The 19,491-nt window shown below is 37.4% G+C and overlaps 1 protein-coding gene across 1 annotated transcript; it reads right to left on the bottom strand.

The window, feature by feature from the left end:
- On the bottom strand, positions 1–16,389 carry psmg1 (proteasome assembly chaperone 1). The gene is made up of 7 exons (XM_005811746.3): positions 16,171–16,389; positions 13,031–13,134; positions 10,876–11,021; positions 10,013–10,075; positions 9,172–9,370; positions 2,737–2,867; positions 1–157 (listed from the first exon to the last, which is right to left on the bottom strand). Exons 1-7 carry the CDS (start codon positions 16,287–16,289, stop codon positions 80–82), a joined length of 840 nt encoding a protein of 279 aa, XP_005811803.1. The 5' UTR covers positions 16,290–16,389; the 3' UTR covers positions 1–79.
- Between the last annotated feature and the right edge of the window lie 3,102 nt (positions 16,390–19,491).

The raw sequence follows: 19,491 nt of genomic DNA on the forward strand, positions 1-19,491 counted from the left end.
TTCTGTTGAAGGAATAACTTTATTTTAAAAGACAGTATTTCATTACATTTCATTAAACTTAATCCCATAGTTCCTTGTATCAAATATAAAGGTTACTCTGAATTTCAGAGCTTCTGACAAACTTGCAGAGGACATCTGTGCTTTGGGATGAGTACACCTGAGGAGAGAATTTCAGAAAATAATATTTAAAAAAATTACATTTTTTCAAGAATTTCTTCATCCCGGTAAAATGTCTCATTCAGACTACAATCTCCTTTCAACAAACCACTTGAACCAGGATAAAATAAATTCCTCTTGTAATAAGATTTCCCTGAGAATGCCAACTAAATTCTTGGAAATTTAGTAGTATATTCAAATTTAGAGTCTATTAATTTCTCCTGTTCAAATATTTTCAGATAATTTATATATGTCTTACAAGACAAGTACAAAAAATACCTTCAAGGGTTTTATCATCTTGATGTTGAGCAAATCATTAAATAAGTCCATGCTGTCTTCAAAAGATTTTTGACTATTTCATGACTTTTTTGGGCATTTGGACCAACTAAGTCAGCTCCACGTCTAAATCTATTACACTCTGACTTTTAAAATGTGGTCTGGATTACTCTACATTAAATACAGACTGCAACCTGTCAGGTCTTTATTTTATTTGAGATGATGCCCCAATAGTTGGAAGGTTAACAAAGCTTAAAAACCACAGACGGTCATCGATATTTTCTAACTTTGACTCATCATTTTGCTGAGTGAACATATATGTCAACTTTCGACATGAAGAGTGACATAATTTCTGCTAATTAATTACTTTAAAAAATATTTTGTGAAGAATATCAATTTCAATGAAAAATGTTAAAAAACAAAACTGGAAGAATTATCAGAAATTTTTTTTATTTTACTATTTTTGCCACTATTTGTTCCACAAGAGGATGAATAAATATCAGTAAATTTGAAGATATATTTGAATACAGTTACTGTAGGAATGTTTTACAAGAGCAGTATTTGTTTGTGGTGCCATACAGTTACCTACATAAGATGTAATAAATAACTTATCATCAGTTTTATTATCACAATAGCACCACAAAATATCACGATACAATTCTAAGTCCAAGTCGCCCAGCTCTATTGGGAAACATAAAAAATAAAAACTACAAACATGTCAAAAATTAGCCTGTTATGTCATTAGTAGGTAAAAATAAAATAAAATAACTGTTGCCTAAAAGACTGCTTTTTAAAATACAGTTAGATTTATTTTGCAGCACAGTGGTGCAATTGTTAGCACTGTTGCATGCTGTTAGTCAAATTTAATGCTTTGACTTTGCTTTCCCCTTTGAGGGAATTGTAAAACACAATTTCTCATTAAAAAAAAAAGCTGAAAGGATTTCAACTTGGAAAGTGGAGACTTTGCAACTGGTAAGAAAAAGAAAGGAAAATGCTTTTGGCATGAGTTGCTCCTGTAATTATAAAACCTAATCCGATCAGCTGTCAGAAGTTTGCAGCTACAGCCTCAGCTGGAGCGCAGCCAGATCGCTGTTATGCTGGACATGAGGATACATCCACTTTCACTGACCTTTATGGGCTCTTTGCACCTCAGCTTCCGCGTTCGGGGAAAAGCGGCTCGATCATTTCCAATCTATTGAAAATGGCACTTTACACCGGGTATTTGCAGGGCTTGTCCAAGGTAACAATTAATGACATACATCGATCCGAAGCCCCAATAAGTAAGCTGAAGAAAGGTTTTAAGATGTACGCCTCGTTATACGTTCGCAGATACAAAGGTGAGTTTTACTTTCTTTAATTTTGTGGCTAACATTAGCTTTAGCTTATGCTAGTTGGCAATATTCTTGGACATTTTTCTTGTAAAAATTTAGGCATCTAAGCATTTTTCCATCCATTCTAACGGACAATGTTTTTATCTTATTTTCAAGTATATTACGTGCGTTTATTGTTGTTAGTGTCAGAGACCAGGTAATGGGGGATTTTACGGTTCAGGCTTTTTGCCTGAAGCATGAGGAAGCACAACAACCCCATAGCTTAACAGTAGGGCAGCTCTGGTGTCAGTAGGGGCACTCCTACAGTCAAAGGACTAGACTAGACAGACTAGTCTGTCTAGTTCAGTCTGTCTAGACTGACTGTCTAGTTCACGTGACTAGACAGTCAATCTAGTTCAGCTGACTGTTCAGGTTGAAAGTTGTTGCTTTTAGAAAAAGATGGCCGTGTTCCTTAAGGTCTCCGTGTTATTTCGCTTTATTAGTTTTGCATGTTTCTTGTGAAGCAGGACGGTATTTACAGCGGTGTGTACAGGTGGATCAGTTGCTCGGCTGTCTGGCTCTGGTCTGCTCTCTCGTTCCCATACACTCGCTCTTTCAGGCTGACTACAGAAGTGATTCCATGGAAATAACACAGGAGGCTCTTTTACCTTCTTCTTTAGGCTGAAGAAGTATATCTGGAGTGAATTGAAGGCTGTAAACTTTGCTGTGCTTTAACTGGTAGCGACGAATATTTACAAGCCACAGTCTACTTAATTCAGGACTGCTTGGAAATCCATGGAAACTTAAAAGCCCATTATATTAGGAAGACAACAAAGTGCATAGTATTGATTTATTTGCGTCTGAAATAAGACTTTGTCTTTTCTAGGTGTCATGGTAACTCAAATCAGAAAAAAGAGAGCCGCATTTGCGCATGCGGTTATGACGTCAGCGCGGCAGGTGCAAAGAGCCCATTATAAACAGAACAGTGGCTCACCTGTATGGACCTGCCAAGCTTGGTTAGCACTGGCTTGTACTTGTCCATGGTGATGGAGTCAGGACCGGTGACATCACTGTAACACTGGTAGACAGCAGCAGCGATGCTGTGGACCTGGCAGTGGTTCAGGACTGATGAAACACCACAGAAAAGAACAAAACAGGGTTAACTGATGGATAAAAGATGAAACTGATGAAGAAGAAACCCATCAGCGATGAAGACGTGGTTCCTTATGCCAATGAAAGATCTTTTTGTTAGGATTAAATATGTTTAGGTGTACTGGCGACATAATGCCCACATCAGGATGCAGGACTGTGCGTCCTCAGTAAGTGGAGAGAAGCCTAATGGCACCACATTTCATCCACCTGGCAGAATCATTTGTCCAAAGTGACTTTTTCCCTCCACATACACACACCAAGAGCTGTGTGGGGCTTACTGACTTGCTCAAGGATGCCTCAGCAGGCAGGAATGAGAATCAGACCTGTTAAAAGTGTGAAAGTGCAGTCGAAACTGAAGTATTCCAGGTGTTGTGGAATCAGAAACACCTGACATATTGTATTCAGAGACTTTATACTGGTCCAACACAACAAACCACATTAGACTCATATTTACTCATATCTAGGGGAAAAAACAATTAATCGGATTCATTGTAATAAATTGATTAAATAATCATCAACTAATTTAGTAATCAATTAATTGTTAATCGGAATATACACTCACAAAAGGCAATTTCACGAAGCAACACAGAGCAGTAATTAAGTGAATAACTGAATAAAAATATAAACATTTTATTGCACTCTAGGCAAAAATGTTATTTTTTGCCTTTTTTGCCTATTTTCCTTCATGTGGATTCACCCCCATATTTCTGAATCTTTTCTTCCTTTACCATTACACCACATCCCCTACCACTATGTAAGCTTTAGTATCTCAGCCCCTAAAATATCTATACATAAATAATGACTACGAGTGGAGGCACATTTTCTGACTGTGCTATACATGTGGGCATTAATCAATAGTAGTTAGTCCATCCAACTGGCCAAATGGATTATCCATATGCAGAGTGTGCATTCCTGAAAAATATAAAATCCTACAGAGCATCAGAATTATATGAAATTTATCTTCACATTTAATTTAGCCATTATTGGCTTTACAGCAATTAAACCCTTCTTAAAAGAATTACTTTTAAGAAGTAACCCTCGCAAATTACTGACCAGGATTTGCAAGTTTTCCCTGGTATTTTGAGAATTTATATTTGGTGATGAGTTCTAATTCTTTGAGGTTGGAAGGCCTCCCTGTCATCACACTAATCTAGTGTGATAACACTAGATTAGTGGCTTCTTTCCGCACATTCTCAGTTTCAATCAATCCAAACTGTTATTAAAATTTACAAAAAATATTTAATATTTAATTTTGAAACCAAATGATCCAGGTTGGTAGTGTAACTATTTCTTCTAGCAGAAGCTGCACAGGGAAAATTTTTTGTGGTCGTTAGATATATTAAATATGGACAAACCTAATTCTTTCTCGATCTAAGAAAAATGTATTAGATTAATTACAATAAACAATAATAGTTGAAATTTAGACTACCATGTTTAGAAAGGTTTAAATCTATTTTGGCAATAGCATAATACCACAATGAAAAATGTAAAAAAAACAAAATTAAATTTTTATTAATTTGAGAAATTGAGGTAATTGTTTATATTCAATCAAAATTCCTATAAAACAAATTTAATGCAAGTATTTTTTAAGTTATACTTTACTTTTTTTTAAGTTGATCAGACTGCCAAAGAATACTTTGTTACCTTTGACTTTCAGCTTCTTTGGGGCATAAATATCACCAGATATGCAAGTTCATTCTTCTTAACCACTCTACAAAATGGGAAAGACAAGAGAACATACCTTTCAAAGTAAACTAGATCTTGTACTGATCTTCAAAAGAAAAGAAACAGTAACAAGATATTAACTACTTATCTAAGCTTGACCATATTTACAGTCAGCAGTAAAGAAATGTTAAAAACCTCTGGAACTGTGTTCACTGCAGTTAATACTCATGGAGTCAATAAGTCCCCATCGGCTACAGAAAAAGTGTGTGCCAACTCTGTTGCTAGGTGGAGAAATATGATAAAACAATAATGTGAATCAGTTTGTGATCAGAATAACAAATAATACAAACTTTCTGCTAAGCTTTTGTTGCATTCATTTTTATTTTTTTGCAAAAAAAAAAAAAAAAAAAGATTGATTTTTCTTTCTAGGAAATCACTTATATCAAGTATGGCCCAGAATATTAAAGAATATAAAAAAACAGCATTTTTCTCTCCACATAAATCCTAAAAGGAATCAGGACATCATGCACACAAAGCAAGACTTAGTGAAGAGGGCAGAGGGTGACTGAGGCCTAGAGGCTCTCATATCCTAATGTAATGGTTACAGTGGATGTAAGACACATAACCATTTAGATTTCTCAGAAAATCTAGAGAAAAACAACAGATTTACTATCAAATTAAAACTGAGAATTAACTGAATAGATGGACCCAGAGAATGCTAATCCCTGCTTGATGCACAGACAACGTTAAGCAACTCGATTAATGACAAAGACATACTTGTTTTCCATCTCTCCATGTAAGAACTGAATAAGAAACAGCCAGAATAAAGAAACAGAGGAGGAAATACCTGCAGAGATCATAGAGTGAGATCCACTGTGAGCCAATCAATATGATGGAAAGCAATTTAAATACTTATTCTGCCATTTCACTAACAAGTATGTTTTAACTGCAAATATAGATTAAGACGTTAAAATAATGAGCCTACAGTTCTAAGTATTAACTACACTAATTGGACACTGAATGTTGAAACTGTCTCATACACACATTTATTGATAACGGTGATCAATTATGAAATTAATTACTAGGGGTTATAATTACTCATAAAACAAAGCCCTGCATGAGGTTTACTTTGGAATCATTTTAAAGGTTGTTATAATCAATCATATTATAATCAGCCCATGGGCTGCCAATTTATCGTGGTGGTGGGGTTTGAGTGTCCCAGTGATCCTAGGAGCTATGCTGTTAGGAGCTTCATGCCCTTGATAGGGTCACCAAGGGCAGACAGGTTCTAGTTGAGGAACAGACAAAGTACAGCCCAAAGACTATCTATGATGAATACAACCATTGGAAACGGTGTTTCCACGCCCAGATACGGATCACTGGGGCCCCACTCTGGAGCCAGGCCTGGAGGTAAGGCATGTTGGCCAGTGCCTGGTGGCCGGGTTTCAACCCATGGAGCCTGGCTGGGCACAGCCCAAAGATGAGACATAGGTTCCCCTTCCCATGGGCTCACCAACTGCGGGAGGGGCCGAAGGGGTCGGGTGCAGTGTGGGATATATGGTAGCTGAGGGCAGGAACCTTGGCGATCTGATCCTTGGCTACAGAAGCTGGCTCTTAGGACGTAGAATGTTACCTCTCGTGATAGGTTTATGGCTAAAAATAGTCAGTCTCGCCTCAATGCATAGCTCGGGTTCTGGAACCAGTCTCCACGAAAGCGGTTGGATACTCCTCTACTCTGAAGTTGCCCCTGGTGAGAGGTGCCGGGCAGGAGTGGGCATACTTGTTGCCCCCATCTTGGTGCCTGTACATTGGGATTCACCCCGATGAACAAGAGGGTTGCCTCCTTTCGCTTACGAGTGAAGGCACAGGTTCTGACTGTTTGTGCTTACGCACCAAACAACAGTTCAGACTATCCACCCTTTTTGGAGTTCCCCTCGCTATTGTACAAGAAAGTCTTACTCCCTTGTTCTAGTGTTCTAGTGGACCATGTTCCGTGACTTCAATGCTCATGTGGACAATGACAGTGAGACCTGGAGGGGTGTGGTTGGGAGAAATGGATTCCTTTATCTGAACCCGAGTGGTGTTCTGTTGTTGGACTTGTGTGCTCGTCCAACATGGTGTTCGTCCATAACAAACACCATAAGGCATAAGGTGTCCATATGTTTTTTTTTTAATTCTTTTAATTTTTTAATCTGTTTGTCAGAAGGCTTGTATGTGCCCCTTAATAATACTTAGCAAAATTAATGAGTCTGGCTGCCCTCGGTCTAATAATGACTGAGGATTCTGATTTCCTCTGCCTCCATGTTATTCCGACACCGGGTCCATGGTGAGGAGGAGGAGGGGATCTATGCCCTCTAACTATCAAATTATGGGCAAGAAGTTTTTTTCAACATACACTTGTTTGCGAATAAAAACGTAGGTCTGATTTTGAAGTTAGAAAAACTGTTTCTATTTATTTTTCGTAATTATTTTTCGGAAAAACCCTCCTCACTCCTAAACACAGAAATGGTTCAGCTGCAGAGAAAAGTGCTGACTTTAAACTTTATTAGGGTTCCCCAAGGCTAGACTAGATGCCCTGTCCACTACAGGCAGCCTTAGTCGGTCCCTGATGGTCAGAACCAAATATCCTGATATAAAGAAACGGTACAGCAACTGTCACCTCAACGCACCACAAAGCCCTAGTACCGCCTGCTCACTGTTCGCTCTCTGCTTCACCTTAACGTTACTACCAGTCGGGTTAAAGCCACTGCTGACCGGATCTGGGCTGGAGGTGAGCAGATGTGAATAGACGTTACCTCAGAACCTCAACTGTTAAAGGAAGATTTGGTCCATAGCATTTGGAGTTCACAAAATATCACATAAATATCTGTGAAAATATTGTACCAATAATTTGGACCGCAGCATAAAGCCAAACATGCCACAGTTAAATAGATCAAAATGTCCCAAAAGCATCGGCAGACTGGCATATTGGTTACCAGGGGATTCCAGGTAGATTCCAGCAAGCTCGCTCTTCATGCAGGGCCGGCCCAAGGAAAAATGGGGCCTTAAACAGAATCATGATTTAGCCTTCCCAAGCCTCTCCTACTTCAGCATCATTAACAGTGTTTAAATATAGATTTAGTGAAGTCTGTGACAGAAATCCCAGTTTAATTGGCCAAGTTTAAAATCAATCACTGATTATTGGTTATTATTTGCTCTGATGTATTTGTGAACAAACCCAGCTCAAAAACAAAGATTACACCATATTGTAGCCATGGTATCGCAACAATCAAACTATAAGGATGATTCTTTGCACGTTTACAAAGTAAACTTCCAAATTAAATCCTAAATGTACTATTTTTTCCCCCTGCTGAATACATTAAATAAAATTTAATAACATTGTCATTCTCAATAGATGACTGCTACAGTTTTAGATCAATGAAAGGTGATACAATTCAACCATTTCTAGGGGCCCCTGAATGTCTGAAGGGCCCTACCAGCAGCTACTGAGTTTTCTGTGCCTTGACATTTGTCTTACAATTCTAGATCTCAGAAGAGCTAACATCAAAAATTACGTAGAGTTCACCCCTCCGTGCTTTTTTGATCTTTAAAGCAGTCTGCAGCCAAATTGCTATGGACGTTAAACCGAAGTAGTAGAGCTTATTTAGTAAAATAACAGCAAATTTGCTTATTTCATAACTTTATAACCAGCTACCTGCTCTTCTATGTTCTGTTTAACAACAACAGTCTCAGATCAACTCAGTCATCTAGAACTGTCAGTAGAAACAGCAACATTATGCTTATCAGGGAAACAGACCATATTTGCTTTGCATTGTCCCCACATGATGACAATAAAATAATCCGATTAAATATTATCTTCTTGATTAATATGGGTTGTTGCTACGTTGTTGTACTGTGTTTCAAGATCTTGTTCAATGTGTCCCTTTTTAACTTTGAGCCCTTGAACCTCCAAAGGTTCAAGGGCCTGGTTCTCGCGTAGATTTAAGCCCTACCATTCAAGAGTTGAATTGCTCATGAAAGACACATCAATACTCTGAGCAGGATTGACTTGGCTTCCTCCAATCATATAAGTAATCCTGGCATTGTTTTCTTTCCAGTGTTTTTTTCGAGTGACCCGGTTTTTAGCACAATCCTTTGGTAAGCTAACTGTATGCGTTGCACTTTGAGCTCACATCATGACAAATAAACGGTTGTTCACATGCAATACCTGGAGGACCACTAGGGGGCGTCTAAGGACCACCAGTGGTCTGGGGACCACAGTTTGAGAAAGACTGCTACAGACTTAACCTAACCTGTTCAAAGAAGCATAATAGGTCACCTCTAAAGAACAGAAGCACACATTTTTACACATCATTTATCACTGCAAACCTGACACCAAAATGTCTCTTTAAAAGCCCAAAACAACAATGAACCTGGGATAAAGTGAATTCAGGTTAAGTGAGCACCACTTTATGTGCAGAATAAAAGCTATGACTGAGATGGATTGCTCTGCTAAATATGCCCAGCAGTATGACAGGCTTGTTGTGCTGCTCCTGTTCGAGCCTTGTGCAGATTTTCTGTGGGACAAAGCAATGAGTCTGACTCATTTGGATAAGAAAAACTCCAAACATACCTGCAGCTGGCAGTCCTGTAATGATGTTGGGCTGCTCCAGTGACTGGCAGACAGGCTGATCGCTGAATGCACTAGAACAAAGCGACCGTAGGAAGGGGGCAGAGCTGCTGCACAGGTAGTCTGCTGTCTTGTAATCAGCCACAGAGCTGTCAGACAGCACAGTCACAGTGAGACCTCTGGTCTGCAGATAGCCGAACACCTGGGAGAGACAAAGACAAAGCTCCTGATTTTGCAGTAATTTATCTATTATGTGCAAAGAAATAAAAACAGAGGCATGTTTTTTTTAAATGTAAGTTTCTAACCATACACCAGCATCTGGCAGCTAAAGCTGACATTTCTGAGACCAGCCAATGTTTTTCCAATTTGCAACTGTCAGGTTTTGAAAACACAGCACCCATTATAGCCCCATCTTCCTCCGATCTGCTGACAGGAGTGAAATCTGTCATGATTCTCTGCTGCTGCAGCTGCAGGAAGACAGGCTGTGTTTCTGCTTCTAAAACAGCTTACCAATAACCATCCGCTGGGAATCACCGAGTGGATCTCTGCTCTATAGTTTGGTTTAAAAAAACCACATAATAGACCTATAAATCTGACCATCTTTGAATGTCATGAGACTTTTTATCAAAAGGATAAAATGTCTCTGAATCTCAGATTTTCACTTTCAAGCTCCATAATTCTTCCTTAATGACACACTCTAAGGAAAGTGATTCTATTTAAGTCATCATGTTGCCATGTGATTATGGCTTTCTGAAGGAGAGCAAGTAAAACCGTTCCTTTTCATGGGTTACCAGAGGAGAATGTCACAGTCTTGTCAGGGTGATTAAGCTGCAGAAAATTTTACCTTTTCTGTCCACTGGAATAGCTGGTCCTCTGCAATGTGGCATGTTACATGGCATATCAAAGCCTAAATAAGAAACAAAAGCATTTTGTTCATCACTTTCCAATCACACAGAGAGAAGACAAAACAAGGTAAGATGCTATAATTTGGAAGGAGTTATAACAAGGTGGCAGAAACAGGTGGGAGAAAATGACTGCTTTCATAGAGAAAATTGTCTGAAGAACTACATTATCCTGCTGCTAGAGGTTTAAAGGTTGCTTGATTTCAATGAGTCAGATAATCTAAAGGGAAACTGAACTAATTAAATATGTCTAAAGATACTCTTCCTTTCCTGCCAACAGAAGCAGCAGTACAGGTGTGACAAATCTCTGACAGTAATTTCACGTTCTGTCCATCAGTGTCTTTATCTTGGTTAAATTACAGGTTAGTAAATATGGAAGGACAGAATGTAAACACACACACTTCTAGATTTGACTCACTGCTTCCTTCCAACTGTTATTTTATGATAGTTAATGGAACAGACTCTGGATCAACAAATGGAGAGCACCACCGCTTGTGAAAATGATTCTTTCATAATAACGAATGGATGGATAGATTTAAAAATGGATGGATGGACAGATGGATTGAAAGAGCATGGATGGTCACACAGACAAATGTGCTTTTCCAAATCTTTCAATTCCAAATGAGAGATTATTAGAGCAGAAATCTTGAAAGTGTTGAACTTATTGTGAGCTTTAAATAGAAACATTGAAATATGTCATAATGCGTACATAAAGGAGCAGCTTGTCATGGTGATGATGTGTTTCCAGGGGTGTTAATCAACAGCAGATATTCTGGGGGGCTGTTTTTCTCGCTGTGTCACTTACTGCTGGCTCGTCCTTGTGTCTGTAGAAAACACATGCCGACCCTTCGCCACTCGGCCCAGTTCCAGACCGGCTCATCTCGTTCCACGCCACTGCACGCCCGACCACATCCCAGTTTGCAGAGGCAAGAATGTATGCTGACAGGAAGCCTGTAAAGACACATCATCTCAGTATTCAACAACAACTCGCATCAGAGTGCTTCCCAGGCTTGCTTTCAGTCACGTATTCTTAGGCCTGTCACGATAGCCAATTTTGCTGAACGATTAATTGTCTCAAAAATTATCGCGATAAACGATAATATTTTTTGAAGACCTTTTTACACTGAAAATGACGTAATAATGCATGCGATTTCTTGCCAAAGATAGATACACTTTATTTTCAAAAGAACACTAAACACTGGAAATGATAAACAAAATAAACAAAACAACCAAAAACAAAAATAAAATGGATTCTCAGTCTCCATTAACAAAAAATGTACTTGGAAAAAAAACTAAACAACATAAAGCCAAAGTGGAAATAAATACAGCATTTAACCAAAAGATTATGAAGTCTGTATATTATGTTGCCCTTCACTAATACTTACATTTAAATAGAGAAGATGGGCACATCGACTACGTGATGCAATAGTTCACACTACATGATTTTTTGCTCCTATTTTTCCCCTTACAACAATCTTAAAACGTTGGTCTTTCTAAGATTGTGTGGTGTGTTGCGGTAGATCATCGTTGCCGCTCCGATCTAAATCAGAGGATTTCCCCTTCTGGGAGCTTAATGCAGCCTGTTGAATGTGACAGGCAGCCAATCAGAAAGCCCGGATTCTCCTCTATGCTTTCTGAGGGGAAATTACAGAGGGGAATCCCAAACAGCTGACACGGCGCAACCCGAAGTCCAGCGGACATTGGAGATGATATGTGGAAACAACATTAATGTTTATTCAACATGCAAAGAATATAGAAATGACAAGGGGAGGAGTTGGAGCGAAATTGCTACCGCAGTTGATAAACCCGTAACTTTTCAGCTTCCTTAACATGACGTAAATAGGTTATAATGATTTTCATTCAGTCAGGACTTTACTGACACTAGCCACATGCATTGCAGGTAGATTGTACTAAAGCATTGATTAATGCCTGGTTTTAAAATTAGTTCACTGAACTTGCAGCCATTATTTTGTGCCCATTGTTGGACACCACAAGGCAGGACCGAACCCGATCGAACCGTTATACCTAGGATTTCTGTCGACTAATGTGTGGTCTGTCAGGTTTTGAAAATGGGCCGACAATCGGCCAACAGATCATGTCGTGTGCGCTGGGCTTTACAGTAAGGAAATGAGGAAGGGAGGGTCAGTGGAGAGCACCAGAGTTGAGCCTTTTTTTATTCAGTGCCATTAACAAAAAGAGAAAAAAGCTGGAAGAGACGATAATGCCGATAGTTTTAATTTATCGTACGATTAATTGATTTATCGTTTATCGCGACAGGCCTATGTATTCTGCTTTTGACACTTTATTTTTGGTCATTTTTAACCTTTTTTTAAAGAGTTATAGGCTCTGTACAAAGTCAATGCTACTCTACTGAATCATAAAATTTTAAAGTATGCAATGTAAGAAGTATTTCATTAGGTGGATGAAAATAATCAGACGCAGTTATAACTCGTATAGCTTTCTTCAGAAACATGTAGACAAGTTTTGTTTTTATACAAGTTTCCCTAGATCTCTGATGTGTGTACTAAGCGACAGTATAATATCTAGAATGATTTCCTATTTAGAAAATATTTTATTTTATTCAATATTACAAAAGTTTTTGACATTTTAGCTTTTCCATCATCAATATGAACCTTCCAATGCAATTTGTAGTTGAAAATCACATCACCCCCAAAATCTGATTTCAAACACTTGTTCTATTCAACATCACTTATCATAAGTTTGACATCATTTTTTATTTTCTTATTACTAAATATTACAAATTTTGTTTTGCCACTATTTAGTGATAATTTATCACTAAATTTATTTTGATCAGCAACAGACTCCATTACACACACACAATAAGATTGAGGTTCTTAGCTGAAACTAATCATTTACATTTCCAAACACATTTATTGTTATTGTCTGTGCAGTTTGATGGACATGTCTCGGGTGCTTTTCGACAGCTGGATCTCACTTACTGGCAGCATTGTGTCCTACAGCCAGGATGAAGCTGGAACACTGCACCTTGTTCCCGGCTCTCAACAACTCTGAGATTTCAGGATTCCAATGGAGATGAACAGTTCTGAGAAGAAAGACCTCAGATTTATTGCTTACGGGTCAAACATAATGCTAAAACAGCAAGAAAAAGCAAGCAGAACATAACTACATTACAAAGTAAGCGTCATTGTTTAAGAGCTGAAAATGTAATGCCTCATTTTCTGCCTCTGACTAGTCTGTTATTGTTTTGCACAACGCGGCGCTGTTGAATTAATTTGAATTATTCAAAGTGCTTCAGCTCAGCCCCCTCACACAACAGGAAAATGATGGAAAACACAATAGAAACATGTCACTCACTAAAGACACTCCAGCAGTAAAATGGCCCCTTAAATAGCACTGAACAAATACAGTAATACAGGGACTTTTGTGGCAGCCATTTTCATTATCTTTGTTTTTATGACTGACAATTACTGCTGACATCCTGACATCATCTATGACTTTTAATGTGTTTTTGCAGGATACAGTCCTAACAATAATATACATTATGACTACAATTGATGATTTTTTGTAAAATAATTGATTAATCTATAGACTATTGACAACTTATCGGACAAAGAATTTGGCACATTCTACAGATTTTTCATTTTACTAAGCCTTTTTTATAAAAAAAATTGAAATACATCGAAAGATATGCAAATAAATAATTACATTCCTTTTTTAAATAAGAAAAACATTTTGTTGCCAAAATGCAGTAACTAAGCAGAAAAAGGTCATTGCTAATGAAACTGGTTGTTCATGGAATGCTATTTCCAGAGATATTAAAGGAAAGTTAAGTGGAAGGAAAAAACACTGTGGTACAAACAAATGCAAAACACCCACAAAAGTTGTTTCATCAGGTTTGTCTGCTTCCTGATCATCTATTTCTGCCAACATGTGTAACAGACCCAATGCACACACTGTATAATTAATATTCTTAAATTAACTAGTAACAATACCAACATTTTTGTAGTATTCTGCGAAACTGAAAAAGATAAAACACACCTCCCTTGAAAAGAACTTTAACAAGAAGAGACAGAGCAAACTCTTATTCACCTTTATGGCCCCTGAGACTGTGAACCTACTAATAAAATAAACACATCTTCCCTTTTCAAGAATGAAAAAGTATAATTCAACTGAATTTAATTTCATTTATTAACAATTCAGATGTTAAGAATCTTCATAATTTTGAAGGTAAGTTAAGAGCAACAAGCGGTATTGTCAGAATTGTTATTCTTCCAATTTCCTCTGCTGTTTGCTATATGAGGGGATTAATAAATATCAATAAATTATATAACTAATTACAATTACTGTGTGCAGTCGAGTGATTAAAAACGTTGTTTATCTAGCTGGTGTCCTGAAGAAGTGTGCAGTATTTGTGATTATAGGGCTATGATTCTGGTGACATGCAGTCTCAGATACCTAATAAAAATTGAAAGCTTTAACCTGAAAGTGTGGAACAAAGTTGAAGTTGGTTTCTGACTGTAACTTCCAATTTGGGAAATGGCTAAAGGGCGATTCCACAAAATTTTTCACTACCTTCAGTATCTTTAAAATGCTCTAGGTAAAAAAAACTACAACACTTAGAGTCTTCAAACCTAGACTAGATTATTCTGCTCTAATAATGCAATATTTAAAAAAGTTTGTGATTTGTGAAACCTTGATGTATTTTGTGAAACTTCAATATAAAGTAATTCCAGCCAGTTTTTGCATTTGGACCACATGAGAATTGAGATCCAGCTGTCGAAAAGCACCCGAGACATGTCCTTCTCTAAAATTTCCATTATTTTGTTATTATATCCAGTTTTAACTTTTTGTTTTCTCCCATAAATACTGAAGGTAGTGAAAAATTAGCTGAAATTAGCCTTTATTGGAGTTTCAAAATCAAATAAAGGTTTCACAGATCACACACTAGGTTTTACATATTCTGCTAGTAGAGCAGAATAATCTAGCCCAGGTTTGAAGAGTCTAATTGTTGTAGTTTTTTAACCAGAGCTGCCAAAGGCCTTTATAGAAGTTCCACAAATCATATAAAAGTTTCACAAATCACAAACCTGGTTTTATATACTCTGCTACTAGTTGAGAATAATCCACACCAGGTTTTAAAAGTCTATGAGTTGTAGTTTTAGTATTGGAGCAATTCTATTGTGGTCCAGATGCAACAAAAAGGGACTGAAATCACCCTTTATTTAAGTTTCACAAATCATATAAAAGTTTCACAAATCACAAACTTGGTTTTAAATATTCTGCTACTAGTTGACAATAATCTAGTTCAGGTTTGCAGACTCTACTTTTATCTATTTTAACTATAATAGATCAAAGACGCTTAAGGTAGTGAAAAAATTGGTGGAATGTCTTTTAGCCATTTCCGGAAGCTGCAATCAGAAACCAACTTCAGCTTTGTGTGTGGAGGGGGTCTACAGGAAGCAAATCTCTGGAGTTATTTCCACTAGCGTGTAAAAAAGACTGGCAGCTAGGTTTGTTAAATTTTTCTCAGCTAGAAAACTCAATTTTGTTGATATAATCTGTATAATAAGCTAAAAATAGGTTGATTTTTACCTCTAATGAAATCCCATTTTCTTCAGAACAAATATTAGAGGCCTAAATAAATTAAGAAAAAACTTTTAAAAAAATTAAATAAAATACAAAACATATGGCTGGATAGAAAAGACAATTTTTGTAAGTTTGTTTAATGTTATCTACCTTCTAAAACCGGAGTAACCGGAGACCACCCACGGGATTCGGACCTAAGACATTCTTGGTGCAAGGCAACAGTGCTAAAAACTGTAAACCATGTCTAATAAAAGTATTATTATGGATTGATAAAGTATATGGCTTCAGCGATGAGGGGGCGGTAAAGTGAACACCTACTGGAATCTAATGTGTCATGTTAGCTGAAAGATGCTCACCAAGTCACCTACGGCTAAAGTGTCAATATGAAAGGTGCACATGGAGTCCAAGTATATTTTTATCTTTAACTATGATCCATCATTTTTTGTGTACTAAACTAAACTTGATGCCCCAATGTTTTCTGTTGTTTCAATATTTTCTGCCTTTCTCATGCTACACTGTTAGCCATTCTCACCTCTTCTCCTCCAATTCTCTGCGAATTTGTTCGTCTTCTTCGTTTTCTTCAAGCTCCTCGTCGTCCTCCTCCACCGCCCGAGAATACACCGACAAAACCTCTCCGAAAAACGTGGCCATAATCCAAATGTTTCAGTCAGTGCAAAGCGAAAGTTTAGCTAGGACATAAAGAATCGCAAACTTCCTCCGGAAGAAGCCAGGCTCCTTCAAAATAAAAGCCTCAGCTCAACTCATCACTACTACAAAACAAAAGTTCTTTCTTATGTGCTTAAAGTTGATAGCATGAACTCAAATTTAGGGGAAAAAAAGTAAGATTTGACTAAGATTAGCTCATTATTTTTGATGCACTGAAAATGTGTGGAAAAGAACTGATCAAAAATAAACTTAATTTGAAATAGCATGACGCTATAATTTAAATGGGAACCAGGATTGTGCATGGGTTTTAACTTAAGACTTAAAACCCGATATCTCAGGACAATTATTCCCCCGTAAGTACACGAAAGCTTGTGAAAATGTGCGACCCCTAAATCAGACTCATTATGACAAAGTTTGTCATAACTTAAATTTCTTTCAGATGTTGTCATTACACAGGAAAAATTCCAGAGTAAAATTTATTCAATTTGAAAAAAGTTTTTCCTCTAAAAAAGACAACATTTGGTCCTGGTAAAATTTACTCTCATGGAAGAGTTGAAATTACAAATTAAAATCAACTCCATTTAGTGCAAAAATTTTAATCAATGCCAAGAGAATTTACTCCAAGTTTTTTAAAAGAAAAAATACTCTACCGTATTTTAACTGCAAGTGGAATATAATTTACTCTAAAGGGAATTGCATTCTATTCTAAGTAGAGATAAATTTTAGTCTAACTAAAAAGGAATTTTACACAAAATAGAATAACATTTTATTCCATATATGTGCTCTTAATAGTATAAAATTGTACTCCTAATTTAATTTAATTCCATATTGTGCAGTTAAACATTTAATTGAATTCTAAAATGCTACCAAATTTAACTTTATTTCACTCACTAAACAATTGTTTTACAGCTATAATACACAGCTGAGTTTGTAAGAGTAAAATGCATAGACCAGAAATCAGTATTTGAACAGCCATTTTTATTGTTCACAAGAAACAGTATGGGACAATATAAACATTTGCATCTTCATGACTGTATGACACCTGTAAATCAAAAGCTCTGTAACAGTAAAGCTCTTTTACATAAATAACATGAGGTCCATCTCTTGTACACAAAACTTGTAAAGCACTGAAATGCTCATTTAGACACACTGTTTGCAGAGCAAATGTAACAAACTGTAACCTGTCATCTTTCACAACATTGTAGATCTTATGGAAAACTGGCATTTCACAAAAAACTTCTTTACAAAACTAAATCTGCATGATTTAACATTTAATACCTTGGTGTTGATTGGTAACTGAAGAGTCTCTGCTATCTCACAGCCCCAGTCCAGTGCATTTAAAGGCACCATTTTACCTGGTCCAATGGTCAGTCTCTTGGGGTCAAATGCAATGTTCCCTCTAATTTTTCATGTGTCTGGGCATACACACAAGCTCCCTGAGTACACTGAGGACCACTGTGAGCAACATCAGGTGTGCGCACTACGGCCACCTATTACACCTGTTTAAATCTGGGATCATAGAAAGTTACATGGCTTATTAAAGGAATCAGATTACAGTAGCAACTTCCATTAGTTTGCTTTTAATATAAGTGATTTGCCCCACTTAGAATGAAAAAAAACATTGCTGTTCATGAAATGCATAGTATGTTCTATATAAGAGTACTGCTTTGGCCATGGTGAGAAATTAGACAATTTCACCTTTCAGACATAACATTTTGTTCACATTAAAACATTCACATTCTCCACAATGAAATGTGTGCTCTAGCTTGTGATGGTGTATAAATTCTTGTAACTCTTAGTCTGTAAAATATTTAATTACGCAGTTTTTTCACGTCTGTCTTTCTTTCTCACCTCTCCAGTGGTTGTACGCTCGAGGTAGTCCAACTTCCATTCAGTCCACATTTTTCCCTCTGAAAACTCGCTTGCTACGTAGTACGGAGCCCTCTAGGGGACATGGGGATTTTTTTTTCTTTTGCGTTACCTCGCAAAACTTTTGCGTTACCTCGCAATACTTTTGCGTTACCTCGCAAAACGTTTGCGTTCCCTCGCAAAACCTTTTGCGTTACCTCGCAAAACTTTTGCGTTCCCTCGCAAAACCTTTTGCGTTACCTCGCAAAACCTTTTGCGTTCCCTCGCAAAACTTTTGCGTTACCTCGCAATACTGTACTGGTCAGTTATGCAGCATAATTGAATACTGCAAGCCTTTCCTACGGTGGGCGCCGTATTTTATGCTTTAATATAAGGTTATGTGAGGTATTTCCATGAATGTTAGTATCTTTTTGTGAAATATCTGAAGTTTTATATCTTTCTTTAGGATAGAAAGACACCACAAACCTACGATATAAACAGAAACCTACGGAGCCCTCTAGGGGACATGGGGAATTTTTTTTCTTTTGCGTTACCTCGCAAAACTTTTGCGTTACCTCGCAATACTTTTGCGTTACCTCGCAAAACTTTTGCGTTACCTCGCAATACTTTTGCGTTACCTCGCAAAACTTTTGCGTTCCCTCGCAATACTTTTGCGTTACCTCGCAAAACTTTTGCGTTCCCTCGCAAAACCTTTTGCGTTACCTCGCAAAACTTTTGCGTTACCTCGCAAAACTTTTGCGTTACCTCGCAATACTGTACTGGTCAGTTATGCAGCATAATTGAATACTGCAAGCCTTTCCTACGGTGGGCGCCGTACTTTCTGCTTTAATATAAGGTTATGTGAGGTATTTCCATGAATTTTAGTATCTTTTTGTGAAATATCTGAAGTTTTATATCTTTCTTTAGGATAGAAAGGCACCACAAACCTACGATATAAACAGAAACCTTCCGTAAGTAGGAAAGAAATAAAAATACATTATAATTTGGACTATTTCTGAGTAATTATCGCGGGTAATAAATCATCTGACAGTTTTGATTGTGTCTCTGTTGTGTTCTAGTCTGAATGGTTTAAAGAGCTGCTTTCAGTGCCGCTCCATCTTCGCCTTAACAGATATAAACATTCAGTAAAAAATGAATCGATTTTCAATCAGTGTTTTGCACCAAACAGTTAATAATAATAAACACGTTTTCACTGAGGCTCTGTAAGAGCCTTATGAATGAAATAAGTAATTATTGATATGACAGGAGCAGCGGCTTTGACACTTAGGTGTGTCGACGTGGGAGTGACGTCACCAGGTATGAATGGGAAGGATACTGG

Source organism: Xiphophorus maculatus, chromosome 11, assembly GCF_002775205.1.
Source record: "Xiphophorus maculatus strain JP 163 A chromosome 11, X_maculatus-5.0-male, whole genome shotgun sequence".
Lineage (NCBI taxonomy): Eukaryota > Metazoa > Chordata > Actinopteri > Cyprinodontiformes > Poeciliidae > Xiphophorus > Xiphophorus maculatus.